The sequence below is a fragment of the Cadophora gregata genome (assembly GCF_030347475.1).
Source record: "Cadophora gregata isolate MNR1 chromosome Unknown scaffold_17, whole genome shotgun sequence".
Lineage (NCBI taxonomy): Eukaryota > Fungi > Ascomycota > Leotiomycetes > Helotiales > Ploettnerulaceae > Cadophora > Cadophora gregata.
This window is the reverse complement of record NW_026695940.1, coordinates 824101-846858: the sequence shown is the minus strand read 5'-3', so window position 1 is coordinate 846858 and position 22758 is coordinate 824101. Positions and strand designations below refer to the sequence as shown.

Sequence of the window (22758 nt, the reverse complement as noted above, 5' to 3'; positions counted from 1 at the left end):
TACGCGTGTCGAAGCTCCCGTGACTAGGTAGTTTCGTAACTTCTCTTCAGACCTATGAGACATTGGACCGGAGACTGGTATTTATTCTGACGCCATACAAGCAAGCGGCTTACTCCCCTTTTGTTCTTCTCAAGCAGAATCTATCAAACCACTTTTGACAGCAACAAATCAATGCATGTTGACACTCGGTTAGCAACAACAACGGGAGGAGGTGGATTTTAGCGTCGATTGGTACACTGAGCGGCCGCTTAGCACCTGTACCTGCAGCTTCCAGCCTCATCCTTCACGAACTTCAAGAGCTGGCAACACAACACCCGACTGCTTGTGTCGACTGCTTTTGAAACAAATTTTGTCATTGCATAGCTCTCACAATGGCGACACCGACAGCAAGTAAGCCTGGCGCTGGCCAAGCCGTCGCAACACCGCCAGTCTCTACGCCCTTCTCAGCCTCGAATCATCCCAGCCATCCGGCATTCTCACCTCATGGTCCCCGTTCGGTCATGCCCTCTCCCCAGCAAGTCAAGAAATCCCCAGCGAACTCCAATACCATGTACGGGTACCCGGGTGGTGGCCACCCCACCAATTCGTCGTTTGGGGTGGGCTATGACAGTCCTTCTGCGGCCATGGCCCTGGGCGTGCCTGGGCTGGAGCTGGGGCTTGAGGGCCTTCCTGGGGGAATGGGCACGCCGGTTGGAGGGGTCAGTCTGGGACACTTGGGGGGTGCGAGAGCGGATGAGGACGAGAGGAAGAGGAGGCTGGGGCAGGTTATGGATATTTTGAAGGTATGAGCTTAGCACGACTTCTGCAGATTGGATACCAGGCAAATGCTGACGGCAATACTCCCAGGTCAGTAAAGGTCGCCTCAGTGGAGAAGGTGTCGAACGATTGGGTTTGCGACTGGGCTTCGAGTGTATGTGGGATTCGACGCCGCCTGGAGCTCCGAGGTTATTGATTATAGCTGGGAAAGCGCTGGCTTTGGACATAACTTTCGATCGCAACGTTGTGCAGAAAGTTGCTTTGTCGTTTCCCGAGTCGCCGGAGATTGTTACCAGGCATTCGAACAAGGCCGAAGACATATTATTGCGGGACGTGCAATGCCAGACACATGAAAGTCCGTTGACGAAGAAGTTGGACCGCTTTGCCGCAAATCTGGAGATTCTGGCAACTTTGGATAAACTCAGTGTCATCCCTGGTCTGAATTGTCATGAGGCAATTGCGGGGATATTTGAGAGTGTGGAGAGATTGCATTTATGGGAGGTGGAGAGGCTGAAGGAGACGCAGGAGATGGCTGAGAAGGACGATGCATACGTTATCAAGACGGCGATGTGTACGAAAAGTGGAAAGCCGATCATGCACACAAGAGATCGATTGGGTATGAGTCTGGACTACTGGCAGGAGAAACGGAAGTTATCCAGCAACAAGGAGGAAAAGACATGGTCGCTACTTGTTGATTGTGCTCCACTGCCAGGTCTGAACTTCACGCCGATACGCGTTTCCGAACATTGGATATCGGCAGACATACAAAAGGCAAATGCTACAGTCGAGGATATGCTACTAGAACCGGATAATGGACCTGTGCTGGACTGGTTAGATCCTGATAATACGATGCTTCCGTCTGCGGATGCTCCCAAACCGGATGCTATAGATGGCGTGGAAGGAACCACAGATCAAAAGTTCCCGGAAGTCATGTTCGTCGCCAAGTTCGATCCTCCGCTTGTTGTGCCATATATGTTGGCGACCCAGATTTATGACTCGACAAGTGCCCCGATTGACCATTATGCGACGACTACATTTGACGAACTTATGTTTCCTCGTAAGCCGGAGGATGAAGTGCATACTGACGGTCGCCGGATCACAAGAGAGTCCAAAGTGACAGTCTATTCAAAGGATGGAGAGAAGAGTACAGTTGTTCATAGAAGCGACTTGTGGATCGATAAGATCGATTATGGTCGCACGTTGACAGAGCTACCTTTCTCCCATCCCAGACAGCTGGTACAGATGTTGCCAGCCCTCCGTCAATACGCCTTCCTATCCACACTCCTCAGCAAAAGCTTTGGCTCCAAATCTCAACCGCCATCAAAGCCACCGCAGAAGACAGAAATCCACAGCAAAAGAGCTCAATTCGCAGATTTCATGTCCGGGATCTCGATCAACGTTAAGACCATGGATGTAAGTCTCACCACACAACCGCATCTCCGCCTCAGGACCAATTTCCCGTTCAAGAAAGTTACGGTGGAAGTAACTTTTGAAATCAATCTGAATGGAGCTGTAGAGGTTGTGTATGAGAGTTTGCTAAGGGAGGCTGGAGATAGGGGAAAGGGTATGACTGCGAAGGATTTGGCGAGAATGCTGGAGGTGGCGGAGGATTTGGGGATTTGGCTAGAGTTCGTAAAAAGGCGTTTGGGATAGATCGATTGGTTTGCGGCATGATACCCGGATGAGTAGCGCTTCGAAATATTATTTGGTACTTGAAATGAAAGGTCGTTTACAAGTAATTAACATTCTACACGACGACTTACAATGAGTTCACAAAGAAACGGAAACTTCAGAACTAGGCGACCCTTGTTGAAAAGTAAGGGAGAATGCAATGGATGGACAGTAAGGTAAACAAAAAGGTGCCTTTGCAGCGGAGGACAAATATGCGAGAGGCTAACCGAGAAATCGGGCCACAAAAGAGTCAAAAGTGCACCGAGGGGCGGCGTCATATCACACAAACAGAAGGTCCTTCCTCTCAGCATTTTGCTGACGAGACAGTGTCATAAAAACATCAAAAAAGAAAGCGACAAGCTTGATGGAGTTAAACCATCTTAACTTTCAATCCAGACATACTTGATATCTGGCGGTGCTGGGAATCGAACCCAGATTGAAACGGGTCAGCATGAAATTCCTGAGAGGAATACCACAACGTCACGTGCTACCATTACTGGAAACCATGTTAGATTGTAGTTCATGATTTGATGGGGGATGAAGGGGTAGAACGTACCACCACACCACCTGTGAGATCACTGATCAGATGTTGGCGAAGTGTCTATTTAACTATTTATTAGAATCACAAGTTTGCCCGACGGGAGCCGAGATGGCGGGGTCCTCGGGCTGGACAAGATATTAGTCAGTAGGGATGACTAATGGCTTGGATCAGAATCGGATTCGACTTCTTTGAAGCTTCATGTTCTGCTTTTTCACAGTCTTGAAGGATTTCGGGCTCTTGCGAATATTATTCATACCAAAGTCCAAATAGGCTGCTGCTTCATAAGGGTATGCACTTGAATACTTAAAAGCCTTGACGGAAATCTCCGGGAATGCAATCTCAGATGTCCACCCTCCACTCAAATTCGTCACAGGTTGCAGCTTCACATCAGCGACACGAAGGTAACTTCTACACGTCTGCACCCGAGCTGGATGTAAGAGGTCTGATCCTGCTTCTCGATTGCTTACTTATGAGATAATATGCTGCGGCATGGTGCACCAGCCATGTGTCGTACAGAGTGCCAGCTGCTTCTCACACCGGGACTTTGCATACTCGTTCAGGTGAATGCCCTAGTTTCTTGTATGTGCATGTCATATAATTTCCTAATTCACCTTCGGATCTATTGATAGAAGACTCAAGTCAGGGTCCGAAAGATTAAATGTTTTCTTGGGCTATAAAGTGGCCGTTAGGTGGTATCACGGCGGTGATTTGGGAAAGCCACCGAAGAGTGGACATGCTTGCCACTTGGTACAGTGATCCAATTATGGCTGTCGCTTGCTATTTTTTTATTTGTACAAATGGCGTAACTGAATTCATCGGAGAGGACCCCGCAATTCTCGAATTTTCTTCCCCAGAATCTTTATTTCATGTTCGGGAAATGTTCAACGTCGTCGGGCCATTTCTGGTCGGTAACCGATCGCTTGACTTCCTTCCCATTCAGGCATTGTTCCCTCCATCGATGGTATAACTTCTTCTTCTGACATTTCAACGCCGCATACCTGCATACCTTCCCTCGTCTTCACGGTGTGAATCTCAATATCTCTTTCTGCAACCAATGCGATGAACTGGACCGAAGGACGCCTTCAACGGCACTCATCAACCAATCGCAAGAGCACCGCGCAGCAGCGTCAGAAAGCACATTTTGCAAGAGTACAGCAGAACCTTCGCAACGGAAGCTTAAACAACAAGAACTCTCCCGTCAGATTTTCAGTCTTTGGTATCGATGTTAGGGATCGCGAGCGCCTCGACCAGTATCTCTCCCCCGCTGTACAAGGCTCGGCTGTCAAATGCGATGATGGAGCTCGGCGACCTCGAGACAGTCTCGAATCAGCACAGCTTCTTCTCCATCCAGTACCTGAAAGGCGTGCTTCCAAATCTCGAGACTGCGAAAGTAGTCAACGCCGGCGACCAGCTCCTCTGAAAAGAAACCCAAGTCAGGCTCCAGAAGATGACCTATACGGTGCAACTCCTCCCCCACGCCCGATAAAGCGAAAGCACAATGCTGGGGTGTCTGAGTCAGATATGGCGAGTGTATCAGAGGGAAAAACGGTGAAGGAGCCGCTTTCAGAAATCAGGAGAAGGTTACTTCGAAGGGGAGACTGGGTCGGTGTCACCAGACAGAAACCATTGGAGCTCGTGTACGGATCTGTCAAGGACGGGAAAGATATTGGTAGGAGAAGGAAAGTCAATGAACAGCATCGAGCAAGATACCGTTCCGCGCAGTCCCAGATCGAGTCTCCTTTCCCTGCAAGGAATCGATCGCACCAATACGAATTCCGTGGTGGACAACATATGGAAGGAAGCCAGCCCATAGCACCGGATGTCCGAATCTTTATCGGCGGCAGGAAAGTCCCACCTGGTGTTAGCTCGAGTACGGGACGGCGTTATGGTGCATCAACCAGCGGAAAGAGAAGTTCTCGAGCAGTTTCGTCAGAGATGTTGCTGTTGGATAGTGGAAGCTCTAGGGGCGTCTTACACGATGGACACACTAGGGACCAGTACGAAAATTCTAGAAGAACCGAAAGCCTTCTTTTAGCGTCTTCAAGAGCGACTTCGCACTGCCGTCTTTACGAGGCAACCCGACGTTCCCACTCGCTACTGGCACTCTCAAGCCAGGATGATCTTCCAGGATGGGATGAAGAACAAGAGCAGGACCAAGGATGGGCTGGAGTGACTGAAGACTCCCTTGCGAAGTTACAACAGAACTTTCAAGGCAGCTCAGAATCTGGTGACAAGTCTTCGGATCGTTCAAGTCGCAAAGCAGCTCCGGACGTCAATCTCCGCCGAAACCTGCATCCTGGACAAGAGATATTTTCGTCATCGTCGGCCCCTATGCACCATCCCAAACCACGAACTTCCAAGAGATCGGTGCTCCTTCAAGAGGGGTCATCACAGCTGGCTGAGAGTAATTTAGCGCAGCTAGGAAAGCTAAAATCCGCGGTCTCTAGCTCACAACAACATCAAGATGAGATTTGGCGAAGTTGGGTGGTAGCCGAAGGTGCTGGTGAAGACGACGATGAACAGTCATCTGAAGGTCTTCTAGGAGATGGATGGATAAGTCCTGGACCAAGCATGGCACCTCCCATGCGACCACCAACCAGATTTATTCCCGATGAAGATGCATACTCATCTGAGCTGGAGGCTCCAGATGATCCTGATCAGGTCCAGGAGGTAGTATCAGGTGATGGCTCGGAAGAATCCAGCCAAGGGAACTCAGCAAGCCAGGACGAAGTGAGTGTACTAGGCGAAGATGGCGATCTCACTATGAAGTCAATGGAAATTGCAGCGCACTCACAGAACGCCGAAGCGAGTATGGTCCACTGCACATCCAGAAATGGCGAAAAGGACTCTACAGACATAAGAGTTTCGCTTTTGTCTCCCCATGGTGCAGTTGTAAGGGTACCAGACCTTGCGATGCCAGCACCTCACCCGGCCTCTCAAGCCGGAGATCCTGATGAACTCTGGAGAAAGTTCGTATTCGGAAGAAGCGACGAAGTCATGTCACCAGATTGTAGCACGGCTGAACACAGTAATCCCTGTACAAAAGCGCCTGGCCACTCTTCAATCATTGGAAATCCGTCCTCGGGCCAGAAAGTGTTGAATACCTTTCACTCTCAGTCCTCTGCTCAGCCCGAGTCATCTCAACGACCACAATCAACTGACAACAGTAGGGAACACTCTTTAGCTCAACCAAACTCTTTCATCAGTTCTCCTACACGAGATAGAAGAACCAGCATGTATGCATCCAACGGGCCAGTCTCATCGTCAAGTTATGGACACGCTCAGACTTCAACAGCAATCCACGCGAGATCGCCGTCGTCTTTATCGTGCAGTGATTACAGCTACCCACACAAACGTCCGCAGAAAGTCTTGTTCACTAAACCCAAACCATTCATTGGAAGAAACTCTAACGTGGATGTTGCGAGAGACGAGGTGCCGCTCTACATGGAACAAGGATCCAGAAATGATGAGGAAGACTTTATCGCAGGGCAAAAGAGAAAGAATATAGATCATGTGTCCCATTTTGCTGAAGATGAGCTAGGTGAGCTTGAATCTATTGAGGATTATTGAGAAGCCGGTGTGAAGGCTACTTTTAACTGTATGGAAATGGGCAATCTGCGGATATCAGTCCTAGCTTAGTAGCTGAATATGCTCAATATCCTCCTTTGGAGCCTTTTCTCCTGATTAAAGCATTAGGGTCTAATTCGACTAAAGATGCAATACGTGTATTCGAACCCTTTGGCCGTCCACTTCTTTTACCACTCATTCTTTCCATCTAACTCATAAAAACATGTGACGAGTTCCTCGCTTTAGCGGTATGTATCTGTCATTCGCATTATTGGTGTCCGTGGGGATGTTGATATGCAATTGTCCGCTTCGCTAAAGACCGGAAAGCAGGCTCACGCCAGAGACAAATCACAATTTCAGACAAAGCTGGAAAATCAAACGGAAGTTTAGTGAGCAAATCTACGCGAATCGGCCATTACAATATACAGCCAATGAACAAACCAGAAAAGTAACTTGCTAATCACGTGCACAAATGATGACGCAGGCGATCCTCGGCTTCCCCAGATTTTGACGAAAATGAAGCTTCAACGTCGGACGACTCGTACAAAATAAGCAACATCACGCTTGAAAATATATAGGACAACCATGTCTTCCATACGACTAGCCATGCGCCGTGCGAGGCCTTCAATGGCATTTGCCCGCCCAATATCCACCTCTACACGCCTCTTCGCTGGGCCAGGAAACGCTCAATCTCACGAAGGAACCGAGCAACATCGGAAGATTCAATCCTCTAAACCGCTCAATCCACATATGACAAACACCAATTCAACAATTGCGAATGAGATGCCCTCTGTCGGAGCACAGAAAGCCCCGCCCGAGCTGATCTCGTCCATTGCGCCTGATTTCGTGCCGAAGGACTCGGTTCCAGAGAATACAGAAAGGATGACGGGAGGAACGCAGGCTGGTGAGCCCGAGAGTGGACCAAATGCTGAGATGGGCGTGGGAGAGATGGAGGGAGCAAAGTTCAAGGTTGAGCCGCTGAGGAGGACGGGCGAGGATGCCAATACTATGCGTGCGAGATTATTGTGTATGAGTTCCCTTCCTGAATATTTTGCACAAACATCGAAGTTCTGACACATATTCTTGGGACGCAGATCAATGCCGGAAACGAGGTACGCTCGAGAGCGACCTCCTGATGTCAACATTCGCAGAAGCACATCTGAGGGAAATGACACCTGCGCAAATGGCACAACTGGATATCTTCCTCGACGAGAATGACTGGGATATCTATTACTGGGCTACACAGGAGCCCACACCTACTTCACAAGAGACTGCTGAAGGAGCTGGAGTTGGTCCGCAAGGCGCAACACTCAATGCTGCAGGAAAGGAGACAAAATCTCCTGTTTCGCCAAAGAGTGGCGAGTGGGCGCAGACGGTCGGCACGTTCAAGCCTGCGTATAGACCTGTGCCGGCTAGATGGAGAAATAGTGAGGTTTTGGCTATGTTGAGAAGACATGTGATTTCGAGGTCAGCTGGGGGCATTCATGAGGCTGAGGTGGGTGTGAAGGGTGAGGGTCTTGCGCAGAGCGTTAGCGGAACTGGTGGTAAAGGTATGTGATGTTTTTTGACCGTATGGGACTTGATCTGACTTTCAACTAGGAATGGCATTCATGCCTCCAGTCTTCCAGACTGATCAGTAGGTAGCTTCTAGTAGCTTAATGTATGAATAAAACTGTATATTTCGGTCGCGTTGTATTCCCTCTCAACTGTCTCAACCTGAAGGGATGTCCACCAATTTTGAGGCGCCAGAAGGTAAATAACACGCCGCTATTCAACACAGCGACGACACAAAGCAGTACAGTAAGTGTGACAATACCTAGAGACGTGCTATTCAACACAGCGACGACACAAAGCAGTACAGTAAGTGTGACAATACCTAGAGACGTTCATATTGGATTTCAGAGATATCGCATCATTTATGATTAAGATTTTTGCAGCTGCAATACATATGCTCCAATAAATGATCTCGACTGGCTTTTCTTCCCAAGAGAAGCACCTCGGTTACTCGAAATTCAGACTTTGTCTTTTTCATTTGTTTATTTCGATTCAACGCCGTGGTCGGTCAACTATGAAATCGCTGCGCACGAGATATCCAGGCTATGTAGTTGACTGTCGTTTAGAAGAACAGGAATTCAAATGTAGTCACATCCACTCCTGTCCTCTATTGCTGGGAACTACATGCTAACAAGCACAATAAGAAGATCTTCGTATAACAAAAAATACTATGTAAACTTTGATATAGTATAGTTGCGACTTCGCCATTGCTCATAACTTTAGAAAAACACCACATAAATGGAACCATCCTATGCAGTGAAATGTCAACAAAACGCGCAACTTGGACTTGGTAATGTGTACTGCCGCTTTGCGAAGGCGGGCTATTTACTTAAGGGGATATTATTTTCTCAGCAAACGAGAAAATAAAGTATTGTATATTAAGGTACGGAAAGGGAATGGGTGGATCTGTGTCTAGACTGTTTTGTCCAAATATTTTTGATTCATGGGATTCAATCCCCTGTTAGATTTTTGTGACTTTGGCCATCCGTGTAGTTTAGTACCATATAATATGTATTACTCAAGCCTATGTTGCTCTTGCGGGAACAAATGCGATAGGACATTTGACCCTTGGATTAAAAGCAATCAAAGCTGCGGCAAAGAAGGAAAGGGCTGTGAGATTCGCTTTACGTCCACCTCAATTGTCTTGGAGAACGAAGGACGGCTGAAGTGTTGGCATCAACATTTCATTTCGGCTAATGCGAAGCTACGACTTAACCACTCGTAATATCCTCTCTTACAGTCATCCGTACAATCTACTTCTCATCAATATGCTCCTCATGGTGCCCAGTAATCGCATTCTTCTCCTGAATCTCCAACGCCCGCCTCTCCAAATCGCCCGCATAGTTCGCTTGATAGAGCTTCTTGTCATGGAATGCAACCAAAAACGGCGCATTCGTGAACAAGTAATTCATCTCCTCAAGTGGCAAGTTCTTCGTCTCTGGCAGGAATAGGTAGAAGAACAGCGCGTTTGTGAAGTTGCAGATGATGAATACGTAGTAGTACCGGTATCCGATGTTCTCCATCGCTGTGCCGGTAACTTGTCCGATGAGTGTATTGAAGGCGAAGGACACCATGGTGGCGATGGACACCCCCTTTGAGCGGGTGCGGGTGTCGAAGATTTCGGCGGGAATGACCCATGAGAGGGGACCACAGGTAGCGGAGAAGGAGAAGTTGTAGAGCCAGGTCCTGTATTGGGTTAGTTGTTGTTTTGCCCTGAGCTTAAGCGAGTGGCTAGGGGGTAAGTGCTTACATCATGATGAATCCCCACGAGGCGGACTTGTTGTTGCTTGATCCGGCTGGGAATTTGGCGATCAAGATACAGGCAATGAGGAAACAAACCTATAGTTTGATTAGAATCCGTGGCGGGAAACGTGAACGCGGCAGCTTACCATGTTCAGAAGATTACCGCCAATTAATGGTCTTCGACGACCAAGTTTGTCAACAAACAAAATACAACATGCCTCTCCAACCAACGCAATGATATTATTGATCGCTTGGTATTTCAAAGCATTCGAACCGCTGATTCCAATAGAGCCATAGATATCAACACTGTAGTACTGAATAGCTGAGACACCCGTCATTTGGATTGACGCTTGTAGAGCACAGGCGATAAGGAGACGTCTGAAAGAAGACCGGTTGGTGAGGAGTTCCATGTATGACTTGGCTTCGTGCTCGTGCTCGTGTGTAATGCTGTCCTGGATCTGATCAAATTCGGCGCGCACCCAGGGATCTGATTCGTTTCCGTTCGAGTGCAGGCGAGCCAGCGTCTTGAGACCTTCGTCAGGTCGGCCATGGTCGATGAGCCACTAGCAAACTATTAGCGAGATGAAATGATACCTAGTAGGATGTACTTACACGTGGAGACTCTGGGAACAAGAAGATCAACGCTCCGAGAACGATAGCTGGGATCATCTGGATTGCAAGTGGCAGACGCCATTGAGCTTGGTTCGAGAGGCCAACGAATGTTCCATATGAGATCCAGCCAGCGATGAAAGCTCCAAGGCCCAACATGAACTGTTGTAAACTCGTGATTGTGCCACTGTTATTTATTAGTAACTGCCTTGTACAGAATCTGGGGATTCTTACCGGATGGAAGGATGAGCAATCTCAGATTGGTATAAGGGGATAATCATGACAAGGAAACCAACTCCTACGCCTGCTAGCCATCTTCCAGCCCACATCATGTGGAAAGTAGTTGCTCCAGTCTGAAGAGCTCCACCCAGAAGGTAGATAATAGATCCGATTGTGATTGTCCATCTGCGACCAAGTCTATCTCCACTGGGACCAGCGAGTCCAGCACCGCAAAAAGCTCCGCCCGTGAAGAAGGAAACTACAATTCCACTTTATCATGTCAGAAGAGTCTTTGTTGACATTGAGGAAGCCCTACGTTTGGGTGGTGGATGGGTTGTTGAAGTATTCCTTGAAGTTTGAGGCTGCGATGCTGTTGAGCGAGTTAGCGAGTAAACTTCGAACATGCAGATTCTACTTACACCGAAGCAATAACACCAAGATCGTATCCAAAGAGGATAGATCCCATAGATGCAAAGACACCCACCAGAAACTACTCACATTAGTAGCTATCAAATTGAAGAGTGTCTTTCGATCCATACCTGATAGACCTTTGGCTTGAGAACCATGTTTGCGACTGACACAATATAAACTTGCAGTACAGGCAGTTCTCCAAGGAATTGGGAATATTAGAAAAAATTTCAACTGGGAAATGATGGACACCTTATATGCACTTCCATGGAATGCAGGTCCAGGCAATAATCGATCATCAATCAGTAAACCTGGACAATCGTCCCATGCGGGGGAAGACTGGGGTAGCTCCATGTACACGGGCAGCTCCACGAAACACAGCTGTCAAGCATGCTCCATTGGCCTGTCATTTCAAGCTCATAAGAACCTTTCTGTGAGCAATACAACAGAAGTCTCCCATTGGAACGCATATGGAAATATGAACATGGTTTTCGTACCACCCCTACCAAAACCAGGTCACGGCCTTTTTTACCCTGCAGACCTCGGTCAGAAAACAACGATGTTGTCCCAGATGGCGAGGATTGCTACCGGTGGGATAGACCGAGAACGAAGGTGGTTGGTCTGTTTGCGTGGGGAAAGGTGGAGGTGGGAGTTTTGCTCGCTTACTGGCGGTGAATAGAAATCCCGTCACTGAGGGGACAGCATTTCCAAGACGCTATGTTCCAAGGAGATATACGCGCTCCAATCAATGTTGACTCCAGGATATTTGAGTGGAAGTGGGCAGGGACGTGGATTGTGGACTTGATGTCCATAATTCCAACTAGGTATCGTGAAGTGTTTTTGAGTCAGCCGCAGGATGATTGTCATGTGTGCGTTCCGCCTGGAAAGAAGCCTTTCCCAAAGGCTGAGCTGCTTCTAATTCATACATCATATTTGCAAGTCCAAAGTATTGAAACAAAATGACGACTTTCACGAGAATACCTGAGGGCGAGACCCCTTCCATTAGCATTGATGTGAACAGGAGGCTTTCAAAAATAGGTAAATGTGCAGAATTTCAGAAGTGGGGTGGTCATCGAGCTGATAATATGTTCAGATCCAAATATCTATGGCGGGTTCATGGAGTATGCTACTTTCAATATCCCTCAAAATTTTCTCCAATTCCAGGTTGGCTATTGCCAGAAGAAGCTCTAGCGTGCTTTCTATTTAGACATATCAGCCCATCTAGTGATAAAAGATAAAGCACTTCCCACCTGCTCACATGTTTGGGGATTGCTTCGTGTAAGCTGTCGGCGAAAGTATCGAGAGAAACGTGCGGATCACGACCACAGGCATTCTTTCATGTGCTGCATAATAACATTATTCATTTCTACATTCTTTCACGTGCTGACTGTTCATATAGGCATATGGGCCGTTGTATCTACGGCGGCATCTACGACCCGGGAAACCCTCTCTCAGATGAATACGGCTACCGGAAAGATGTCCTTACAGCTCTCCGTGAACTCGACATTCCCGTGATCCGCTACCCAGGAGGCAACTTTGTAGCCACCTACCACTGGCTCGACGGCGTGGGACCTAGAGAAAATAGACCTTCTCGACCGGAGCTGGCTTGGTTAGGGACAGAGACAAATGAGTTCGGTAAGATTTGATTGCACATCGTGACTTTTGAGGATGGGGCCCAGTGCTGATGCGTGTGACTGGTGTAGGAACGGATGAGTTCATGCACTGGTTGAGTGTGCTGAGTGAGGGGAGGGAGAAGAGGGTTGAGCCATACTTTGCTCTGAATTTTGGGACAGGGACCCTAGATGAGGCGCTCGCGTGGGTGGAGTATTGCAATGGAACGAAGAATACGTATTATGCCAATCTTCGACGGAAGAATGGCCATGAAGAGCCGTATAATATCAAGTACTGGGCTCTAGGAAACGAGGTGAGTCCATGCAGTTTGTTCGATGCTTGACGAACACTTGCTGATCAGAGAATCAAAACAGATGTGGGGACCGTGGCAAGTCGGCCAGATGACTTCAGCAGATTACGCTAAACAAGCCGCCCAGTGGGCCAAAGCCCTCAAACTGCTCGATCCATCCCTCTGCCTGATCCTCTGTGGCGAGACAGGCGTCGCATCCTGGGATCACGAGGTCTTGAAAGAGTGCATCCAGTTCGTGGACATGCATAGTATCCACGCTTACACCGCTTCTAAAGAGCACATCCCCAATGCCATCGCTCCTCTTTCTGCTGAGAGAGCTATCGAGACAGCGGCAGCGCTGATTGATATTGCGAGGATAGAGAAGAATATCCCTCCTAGTGTACCCAGAACGACTATCTGTTTCGATGAGTGGAATGTTTGGGATCCGATTCGTGCTCCAGGAGAGGAAGGAGCCGAAGAGCTGTACACACTGTCTGATGCTCTGGGCGTGGCCGTTTGGCTGAATGTGTTCGTCAGGCAGAGTAAGTGGGTGGGAATGGCGAATATTGCACAGAGCGTCAATGTTATCAGCCCGTTGATGACGACAAAAGATGGGATTTCCAAGCAGACGACTTGGTGGCCGCTCCTGCTCTTCAGCAAGTACATGCGTGGTTGGACGGTTGGTGTGCATGTTAGCGGTGGTGCGTACGACGGAGTTACAGAGCCGAAGTGGCTACAGAATGTGCTTGATCAAGGAGCGAGCTGGTTGGATGTCAGCGCTTCTGTCAATGAAGAAGGCATTCTAAGTCTGGCTGTCGTGAATGTTAGCGAGACGGAGGACTTCGAGACGGAATTGATTGGTGCGGGGAAGAATGTCGAGGTTTATACTGTGACCGGGAAGGATGTCAAGGTCGTCAATGAGGGGGACAAGCAGGAAGTGGGAATCGTGGAGAGTAAGTGGGATGGCGAGGGAAAGTACAAATTCGGAAGGCATTCTTTTACGATGTTGAGATGGGATACGGGAAAGAAAGTCTCTAATGTGAAGAAGGGTGATGGAAAGAGATTGGATACGAGGAAGATGGCTTGGGAATAGATCACGGCTTCGTCAGGTTTCCAGCAATAGAAGATGTGAGAAACCTGTGCACTATTGTTGTAGTGTTGAGACTTTCAGTTGTTTACCAATTCGCATTGCTGTCAAAACCACATATCTATACGCCAAAACTATGTGCCCACCCATTTTGTGGTATCGAGGTATGGCGTGCGCTCCCAATCCTATCCAACGCCCGCGTGCCTCGTTATACTACAAGATGGCTATTGAACCGTTCAAACATCGTTCCTTCCCTACTCTACAATATAGGTCTGTTCCTGGTCTTCGCTTCGATCTTCCTATAGTCCCACACTGGGTCGCGGATCGGTGTTCGCTGTGCACTTACTGGTTGCAGCCCTTACAGGATGCGGTAGTATTGGTGTGCAGATGGGTATAATACCATGCAGTCATATTGCTTGTCCGGCCTAGGTATGGCTCGTAGGACCTGAATACTGTCGATCGTGTGTTGCATTTTCAAATGCTAAGTCTATAACAAACAAAACTTTAATAGCTTGATCCGATCTTGTGCTCATCGTCGGAAATTTATCACTGCCAACTATGTAGCGTTAGTATAACAATTCTCATGGAAAATATGGTAGACGTACGCGACTATTCACTCCGTATGCAAGTTTCTGCCCATCAGCATCCCAGCACAAAGAGAATTGATCCTCTTGTTGTTCGTCTGATCCAGAATCGTGAGATTGCGGTGTTCTCCATCCCAACTCGTCTCCTCGCGTCCATGTTGCACGCGGCAGATTGACGTCGTCTGCTTTCCAGATGAGTATTCGCTCGTTGGTACCGCCAGCAATGAATGCCCCGTCTGGGGTGAAGGCGAGGGCGACAACTGCTGATCCCATGGTCATTGATGATTTTGATTTCGTATCTGACGATCGAACGTTCCATATACTGATTGCACCGTCCTCTCCGGCCGATGCGAGATATCGTTCTGTTTCATCCGCTGGTCCAAGAGGAGTTTGAAGAGGCTGCCATATTAAAGATGTTATCAAGCCTTGGTGTGCATTGAACGATCTGCATTGCCCAGATTGATCCCAAATCTACTTTGAAGTCAGCGATTATGAACAAAACAGCAAGCCAAAAAAACGAAGAACCTACGGATATAGTGCCTGAATCACTTGCGGTAGCAAGTAGATGTGATCGTGGATCATATGTAATCTTGGAAAGCACTTCCCCTTGTGCAGTCTCAAACTTTCTTCCTGGGGTAATAACATTTTCGACACAGAGGAACTCTTGAAGAATGTTACCACCGCAAACAAAAAACTCTGCATCTCCTGTCCAGCTGGCTTCTAGTGGTTGGTCGTGAAGATTGTGATTTGGGATATGATACTTGACCATACTCTCGAGAGCAGGGTGCATAACAGTTATAACAGCATTCTTGGTATCTTCCTTGACATCTTCCTGTGGAGAAAGTGCTAGACAAGATGTATTTGAAGGATTCCATCGAAGACAGATGACTGGTGAATCAAATCCATTGAACGTAGCCAGCGGCATTCCGTCAGAATGCCAGAATTCAATTCTTGCGGTGCCATCTTCGATTGGCTCACTTGATACTGCAATGACTGCGCCATTAGATGACCATGCCAGGCCAGTGACAGTAGTATTCGGAGATACACCGTCGTCAAGAAGATTTTGATGAGGCGCATACGTAGCCTTACCGGGGCTTTCGGAACCAGAAGTTGAGTCCGGGCTGATTCGCGAGAGGCTCCACATGCGGGCGAGGGCGTCGGTGCCGGCAGCTGCCAAGAGCGACGGATCACGTGGACTGAACTCGCATTGGAGGAGAACAACGTTTTTGGACGAAGGGTCCTCTGAGAGCTCGAGGAAGATCGTTTCGGTCGAGAGTTCGTTGACCTTCTCGACCTGAGTGCCCTGTTCCGGTCCGATCGTGGCCACGACAGGTGAGGGGAGCTGCTCGGGCGACGGATAGGCGTTCTCGTCACCGTTCTGATCATCGTCGACATCCATAGGAGTTGGCTCGAATGCAGTCCCGTTCCCATTTCCATTTTCGTAGCCATTGCTGAGCCGGGGTCGCTTCCCTGGTGGTCCTGGCGGATGTTGGGGTTGATCGTTGTCAAGTTGCCGTTTTCTGAGATTTTCATGATCTTCTTCAGCTTCGGCTGGCGGCGATGCTGGCATTAAAGGCCCGAAAAATCCAGATGCAGGGGCAGGAACATCGCGAGGGGGCTCTGGAAGCTGTCGACGTCGTCAGTTGCGCCGCCCAAGGCCATGATTAGTGAGTGCTCCACGGCCAGCTGTAACATACCTGTGTGAGCTCGCGTTCCTGGACATTGTACAGCAGTCCTCTGTTCAAAACCGCCACTAGTGCATGATTCGTGACATGGGGTGCGAATGAAAGCTGTTGCGGATCTTGAATGTTCCACTCCTGCTGAAGCCGAACAGCAGTCTCTTTGTAGTCTAGAAGGGGGTGATTAGTTCTCTCATAGAGGGCAGAAGAGCTCCTGAGTCGGGATACCAACCTGATTCTACGAGATACCTGTGAGGCAAGCACATTCTCACGTTAGCGACGGCAGTCCTGTACCTGAAAACCCAACCCGATTGAGTGGATCACGAGGAAACACGTACCGCCAGATGAGATAGTTAATCCTGTTGGAATCCAGGACCTCCTTAGCCATTGTTGCGCACAGCGGAGTACGCGCTGCAGTACGGGCGGCGATGCGTCGCCGTGGGACGATGCTGGTGCTGGGTGCTGAGGTGGTTGAGGTTGAGGTTGAGGCTGGGGCGGTGATGGTAATGGTAATGGTAATGGTGTCGATGTTGAACTTGGAGGGTTCGAGATGAGGAATGGAACGCCAGGCAAGTCCAAATCGACCAGACGAAAGTAGACGTGGTGCCGGATTGTGATTGTGGAGAACAGATGCTAGGTAGGGTAGGATAGGGTAGGCTTAGCCTTAGCATTAGTCTTTCCCCTAGGGCTCTAGCGCATCCAGAGGGCCCTATCTTGGCTCGGCTGGGCTACTGGTACTGTACAGTAGAATGGGCGTGGGCGTGGGCGTGGAAGCGGATACAGTTGCAGACAGGGGAGCGCCTCTGCGTAACCAGTGACAGGGAGCAGAGACCAGAGACCAGGGCCTGGCATGGGCTGGGCTGGGGGTGCGCCGGCGATGGAGCCCGCCGCAAAAGATCCAATTACAGCGAGATCGACGCCTGTGGCCCCTGGCCAGGGCTTGCACGATGCCACCAGATGCCAGCCTGCTGTGCTTGAATTACGAAACGGGGGTCCCTCCAGGGCCGGCTGGGGATGCTTGATGTGCAGGAGGATGATTGAAGGCTGCAGGTGTGTGCTGTGCTGTGCTGTGCTGTGCTTCGTTGTCTGCTGGTCTGCTCTGCCTCTCGAGTCGAGGACGTTGATGCTTCCCCAGGAGAACTTCAGAATAACCGCGTGGGGTGGCGCGGGTGAACACTGCACTGTGCTTTCTTTAGTGCTGTTGTTAGGATGACACATACTCAGATCACTGCAGTAAGCTACAGGTGAGGGCAACAAATGCCAGTTCGCAGGTGCCGTAGATTCTGCTAGGGCCGGTACAAACGGCGCTGGGGTGGCAGAGCGACACCTAGGTATGCTGTGCGTTCTGTGGGGTCCTCCCAAGTCCTGTTTTCTTGGTCGTGATGTGATGTCGGCCTGTGTTTTTCTGGTGTCAAATCTGTGTGCCAGTGATCTGGAGTTACATTAGTCCGGCTTCAGGACTTTGCCCGGCTGTCATCTTCAGTTACTGCTAAATATCTAGTTCGCAATGCGTTTGCAAGAAGGATGATGATGAGCCGGAACGGGATTGGATTTAGATTTTGGATTGTCGGGATGCGAAGGCAAGGGAAGGGACGGGGACGAGATGGATGCATGCATTGGATTGGATTGGGTGGGATTGGATTTGCAGGGTCGCGTGGCTTGTAGCACATCCTGATTCCTGACTCCTGAGGCGAACCTCACCTCGAAATCTGGTAGCGGAGAGAAAAATAGCGGAGCCGGAGAAGCGGAGTGGATTCGTGGTGCGGAAGAATTTGACGGCTCACACCGACTGACTGCGCATGAAATGAAACATAGGGCAACGCAGGGCAGGTAGACGGGTAGGTAAATTTAAGTTTATGCCAGCTTCGCGATGAGGCAACAGTTGCCGGTTGTCTTGTGTACTGTAGAATGGAAGGCGATATCAAGAGCAATTATTAGGTAAGGACGACATGGCGGGCTGTCTATCATGCCAATAATTCCTACCACAAGTCTTCATCTCCATGTTCCAGGACAAGGGAGAATCAAGCCAAGTCCAGTAGTCCAGGTCATCATCGTTCAAAGACAGGCGTACCGTTGGCTGCCGCGCATGAGAATAGAACGATAGGCCGAACCTTCTTGTCTAGCTGGCCTGGATTATTGTGTCTAGGCCCCGTCCCGCACGGAAACGACTCGACAATAATGAAAATTTAAGTTGACTTGCTCTCTTCCGCTTCGAGCTTAATTTATTTGGGTTGTCACATTGAATGGCCCGTGCACGATTTAGAGTCTTGGAGTTATCACGGAGAGAATGGGGAGGGTCTTGAATATCCATATGCAGGAAAAGACATTTGGAGCTTACGAGGGTCGAATGCCGAAGTTGTCGGCTTGTGACAACTGGTGTTACATGGTGGACTTCTTGATAGGTATCCCCAAGTCTCGGCTCAACATTCTTCGTTGAAGTAACCCAAATGCTCGGTCACGGATGTCATGTCAGAATCCGTACACGATCAGACCTATTTAGAACATAACACGCGCAAAAGAAGCAGGCAAACGCATATTAAGCTAAGTATCCTCTCTTGAGAAGTGGCCAACCAAAGTTGCAAGCGAAATTCGTGAGATTCGTGATATATTGTATCCGCTGGCTCCTCATTCGGCATACCCTGATACCATGTGATCCCAAGCATATTGCTACCTGGCAAGAGGCATCTGAAAGAAGCTTCGTCATAGACTTCCTCATGCGTCGACGTGGAGACATGTCTGATCCAGCAACGATACCGAAGCTACGGACTTTACCAATGTGCTGGTCCTCGATTTGACCATATACTACCTACCATTGAGTTCCGGCGGCTATCACGGAATCTTCCCAGGTTTCTGTCAACTGAACTCTGCCCCAACTACACCCCAGATTCACCTCAAAAAGTCACAAACTCCAGGCCGCGACATCTTCGACTGCGATTTCCAAAAGCACGCATCACCATACACCATATTTAATACGTCACGTGATGAGACAGTCAAATAGTCGATCAGCCAGGCGTCTCACCTTTCCAGATCATTTCAGAAACAAGTTTCATTTCATCCCATCTCTTCGACCTCTTATTACTGTAGCAAAGGTCCAAAATCTAGAGTTACAGATATTCGAAACTTTCAGATCTCCAGTCTCATGTCATGATTCGTGGCGTCGTTCGAGACGATGCTCCGCCAAAGGAGGTTGTTCGTGGCTCAGCACGAACATAGGTACAATCCACGTTCTCCTGAGAGTTCGGCGCAACTAGTGGTACGAGTGGCTTTTACCATGCTATTGGTCGCAATTCTGGTGCAGAAGTCTATGGCTTTCCATGCTGCATGTCGTTTGTCCTGGGTGCTTTCTGAGTTTGAGTGAGGAGATTATTACCAGACCTCGACAGGACGGAGCTTAATCTGATGGAGATGGGGTGTGGTGGGTCTTTCCTCGGGAACGGTGTCAAAGAGGGAAAAAAAAGGCTTGACTGGAACCGAGACTAATATGCCAAGGCGCCCGCCTCCTCAGATCGGCTCTCCGAGCATGCATCGTGAGGCTTTGGGCTGTTTGCAGGAGAGAGGTGGGCGAGAGCAGCGGTAAGCTCATCCTCGGCTAGCTGCATGTGCGAGCTGCCGATCTGACACCCAAATCTAGTCCTCAAGCGTAATTTTGCTTCGTGGGGGAGACGAAGATGCCAGGCCGGCTCGAGGCCGGTTGCTGGCTCTTGTGGCTGGATGAATCATCAGACCTGTCATAATGGAATGAACAAGGGCAGCCGGAAGAAACATTTCCTCCCTTCTGTCTTGCTGTTGGACGAGGTCCATTCGTTAGGAAGTTAAAATAAAAATGCCATGCCACTTGGTCAGTGGCGCCGCGGCCATTCCCTCGAAGTGTGCACTTGTATGGGAACGTTTCCTGGTCGTCTAGTGGCAATTGGCTGCCAGCACTCTTCAATACTGGGGGCTTGCCTCGGGGTATGTATATTCTGCAGTGCTGATCCGAAGCTCGTTGGACAGTCTTTAGATAAGAGATTTATTTGCTTTTGGAACGGCGGGCTTCCTCGAAGGCGCCACTCCACGGGCTCCAGCTGAATATCACGTGATTACAAGGGACTTCCCATGGTTCGGATCCTGGGAAGATGTCCAGAAAACGAGAATGTAGAGTATGGAAGAACATAATCCTATAATCGAATGTTGATGGAGTCCACTCCTCTACGTATGGGTATTCTGGTGCTTTGTCGGCATTTACCCAGGAATTCTGAGATCACGAGCAGTCTTTCTTTGCACAGACGCTCTCTTTGCATCGTACGACAAGATGGCTCGGCTAAAATAAGTTTCAGAGTGCGCCAAGCATCAGCCACGCCTTTTCATTAGAACCAGAGACAGCATCTCGTCGACTGGAAGGGTGTTGAAGGCTTGCTTGTGCATGGCTGAGACAGGCCGGGCAGGGAGGTTATGCCTGGCGACGCAAGAAATACCGTAAGAGTCTCTGTGGAGAAAGTTCCAAGGCGTCTTCTAGTACATTGATGCATGATGGCATTAGTAGAATCGGTGCAGTGACGAAGGTTTGCTTGGGCGAAAGGACCTGCGAGGACGGGGGACAGTGCTCGGCGATACGACGCCATTCACAGAAAGGGATTTGGCCGATTTGGATGTTCAAGGAAGATGACCAGTAATAGCGGCTATGTCGCTGCCTCTTTTTGAGATTTTGACTTTTGCTTTTCCAACCAGATGGTCGATCGGTTTCAATTTAAGGCGTACGACGGGCCGCTCACGCTCGTTCGTGCAGAGTCTGGGTGGGTGCGGGGAACTCGTCCCCTGTAGATAACAAGATGTCTGGAGAGATAATGTAAGTTACAAGCTGCCATCCAGTTGGCCAAATACTGTATTATATTTCTTTCTGGGGGGCATAAAAATAGCAACTTGTGGGACGCGTTTTTGCGACGGTGAGCAATGGAGAGCAATGGAGAGGGCTATTCACAGTCCGATCTTGATGAATTGACCAGCATACTGCCCTACGTGCTTGGGAAAGAAGCCGAAGCTTTTACTGACCGACCAAATGCAACAGGGCCCGCTTGGAAGAAACGGTCTAGGTTGCGGTTACGAGCCTACAGGAGACGAGTCGACGAACTTTCATGTTGTGTGACAGGAGGAACGCATTATCATTCCCTCCACACGGATCTCTGTTGTGCGCCCCTTGGCTTGGTGAGATCTGAAAGAAACGAGCTGAGGTGCATCTTGGCTTCCGAAACAACGACAGGTACTTTTAGGCGTCTGCTGATATTGCTTTAGACCAATATCACAAGATTATCCTTTGAAACACGAATCTCGTCAACCGTACATCCATCAGCCAAATGTCGACAATGAACAGTTCAAAAATGACTGTCGCGGAGAGCAAGTCTCTCTTGCACCTGGTGAGAAGGAGGCAGGATAATGCAAAGCCTATTTGGCGAGAATCGAACTATGTCTCTGCCAAACTCAAGCGGGCGATGGTGAGGCTACTGGTCTTGTGAAACAACGGTAATTGTTTCCATCACCAGTCCTCGACCTAACTGGTGAAAAGTTGAAGTCTCGGGTTGCATGACAAGCAGATAACGTATTCGTCTTCAGGCTGTCATTCTTCACTGTTATGTATCTTTTATCGAGCTTCCTGCCATCGAGATCTTGGAAGTTTCAAACTCAAGCGCACGTACGAGGATCTGTACCTCTTCTCGATGAATCTGTGTTGGTGTCCAGAAGAATGCTGCGCTAAGTTAATCAGCAGCGATCAGCCACACTCCGTGCTCATCCCTGACGGCCCATCTGGCCCCGACCGAGACCTAACCCGCACAAAGGTTAGCTGGCGCCGCGCCGTTTTAATCAAGCTGGCTCCGCTGGAACTGGATGGCTGGGTAGATTTCATCACCCAAGGCTTCAGCACCCGGGTGACATCGAGCTAGGCAAAGCCCAAAGCCAGGTCAGATCAAGGGCGGCTCACGGCTTATTACTCGTGACAGGAGGGCGTTGGCCCGGACTACTGCAGTACAGTACAGTACTGATGCCATGATGGGTGGTGGAGGATGGCGGGAGGGAAACTGGACTGGGGAGAGGGGTCCTTCGGCAATAATAATGTAATGCAACGTACAGTACTGTAGTGAAGGTATAGGTAAATCTAAATTTCAGGCAGGTTGATCTCCTCCTATGTCATATCAGGAGTTGACTTGACTGGAGGATAAAGGTAGGTCGGTCAGTAGTGGAGCTGGAGCTGGAGCACGAGCTGGAGCAGATTTGCCATGATCTGTCAGAGCCAGAAGCCAGAGCAGAGTGGTGGTAGAGAGGAGAGGATGGACTGAGTCGAAGGGGGAAGAAGAAGAAGAAGAAGAAGAAGAAGAAGAAGAAGAAGGGGAAGGCGACGGGTCGTGGTCATTATTGGACGAGGCCAATTGCCAATTGCATTCCGTGTCGTCCGACTGTGCCCAGACAGA

General features: G+C 49.2%; 6 protein-coding genes across 9 annotated transcripts; 4 read left to right on the top strand and 2 right to left on the bottom strand.

Annotated features, from left to right (window-relative positions):
• Positions 1–371: 371 nt before the first annotated feature.
• Positions 372–2409, top strand: ONS95_006101 (uncharacterized protein; the record flags this gene model as incomplete). Its single annotated transcript, XM_058499542.1, has 2 exons — positions 372–782; positions 847–2409. 2 exons carry the CDS (start codon positions 372–374, stop codon positions 2407–2409), a joined length of 1974 nt encoding a protein of 657 aa, XP_058350586.1.
• Positions 2410–4027: 1618 nt separating this feature from the next.
• On the top strand, positions 4028–6538 carry ONS95_006100 (uncharacterized protein; the record flags this gene model as incomplete). The annotated part of the gene is made up of 1 exon (XM_058499541.1): positions 4028–6538. The coding sequence occupies one exon, from the start codon at positions 4028–4030 to the stop codon at positions 6536–6538; it is 2511 nt and encodes an 836-aa protein (XP_058350585.1).
• Positions 6539–7120: 582 nt separating this feature from the next.
• EMI5 (succinate dehydrogenase assembly factor 2) lies at positions 7121–8175 on the top strand (the record flags this gene model as incomplete). Its single annotated transcript, XM_058499540.1, has 3 exons — positions 7121–7562; positions 7630–8085; positions 8135–8175. 3 exons carry the CDS (start codon positions 7121–7123, stop codon positions 8173–8175), a joined length of 939 nt encoding a protein of 312 aa, XP_058350584.1.
• A 1057-nt stretch (positions 8176–9232) lies between these two features.
• ONS95_006098 (uncharacterized protein) lies at positions 9233–11698 on the bottom strand. The gene is made up of 8 exons (XM_058499539.1): positions 11200–11698; positions 11080–11150; positions 10977–11030; positions 10676–10930; positions 10445–10628; positions 9979–10395; positions 9840–9928; positions 9233–9775 (listed from the first exon to the last, which is right to left on the bottom strand). Exons 1-8 carry the CDS (start codon positions 11224–11226, stop codon positions 9343–9345), a joined length of 1530 nt encoding a protein of 509 aa, XP_058350583.1. The 5' UTR covers positions 11227–11698; the 3' UTR covers positions 9233–9342.
• Positions 11699–11708: 10 nt separating this feature from the next.
• Positions 11709–14061, top strand: ONS95_006097 (uncharacterized protein; the record flags this gene model as incomplete). Of its 3 annotated transcripts, none has more annotated exons than XM_058499537.1 (5): positions 11832–12106; positions 12162–12408; positions 12468–12703; positions 12772–12992; positions 13054–14061. In XM_058499537.1, coding segments are annotated over exons 2-5 (1467 nt in total). In that variant the 5' UTR covers positions 11832–12106; positions 12162–12406. The 3 variants fall into 3 exon arrangements, with proteins under 3 accessions (XP_058350582.1, XP_058350581.1, XP_058350580.1); XM_058499536.1 differs by having other exon boundaries at positions 11985–12106; positions 12162–12189; XM_058499538.1 differs by having other exon boundaries at positions 11709–12189.
• Positions 14062–14157: 96 nt separating this feature from the next.
• On the bottom strand, positions 14158–17923 carry ONS95_006096 (uncharacterized protein). Of its 2 annotated transcripts, XM_058499534.1 has the most exons (6): positions 16657–17923; positions 16551–16567; positions 16337–16488; positions 15169–16266; positions 14661–15110; positions 14158–14611 (listed from the first exon to the last, which is right to left on the bottom strand). In XM_058499534.1, the coding sequence occupies exons 1-6, from the start codon at positions 16704–16706 to the stop codon at positions 14585–14587; spliced, it is 1794 nt and encodes a 597-aa protein (XP_058350578.1). In that variant the 5' UTR covers positions 16707–17923; the 3' UTR covers positions 14158–14584. The 2 variants fall into 2 exon arrangements, with proteins under 2 accessions (XP_058350578.1, XP_058350579.1); XM_058499535.1 differs by having other exon boundaries at positions 16337–17923.
• Positions 17924–22758: the final 4835 nt, after the last annotated feature.

What these genes read in the sequence shown, in the direction of transcription:
- ONS95_006098 (XM_058499539.1), bottom strand. Translation starts at nt 11,226, where the DNA reads ATGGTTCTCAAGCCAAAGGTCTATCAG. An exon ending in AACCCATCCACCACCCAAAC is followed by an intron (nt 10,931 to 10,976) that starts GTAGGGCTTCCT and finishes GACATGATAAAG; the next exon opens with TGGAATTGTAGTTTCCTTCT. An exon ending in GCGGTAATCTTCTGAACATG is followed by an intron (nt 9,929 to 9,978) that starts GTAAGCTGCCGC and finishes ATCAAACTATAG; the next exon opens with GTTTGTTTCCTCATTGCCTG.
- ONS95_006096 (XM_058499534.1), bottom strand. Translation starts at nt 16,706, where the DNA reads ATGGCTAAGGAGGTCCTGGATTCCAACAGGATTAACTATCTCATCTGG. An exon ending in AGGAACGCGAGCTCACACAG is followed by an intron (nt 16,267 to 16,336) that starts GTATGTTACAGC and finishes CGACGTCGACAG; the next exon opens with CTTCCAGAGCCCCCTCGCGA. An exon ending in GTGATTCAGGCACTATATCC is followed by an intron (nt 15,111 to 15,168) that starts GTAGGTTCTTCG and finishes ACTTCAAAGTAG; the next exon opens with ATTTGGGATCAATCTGGGCA.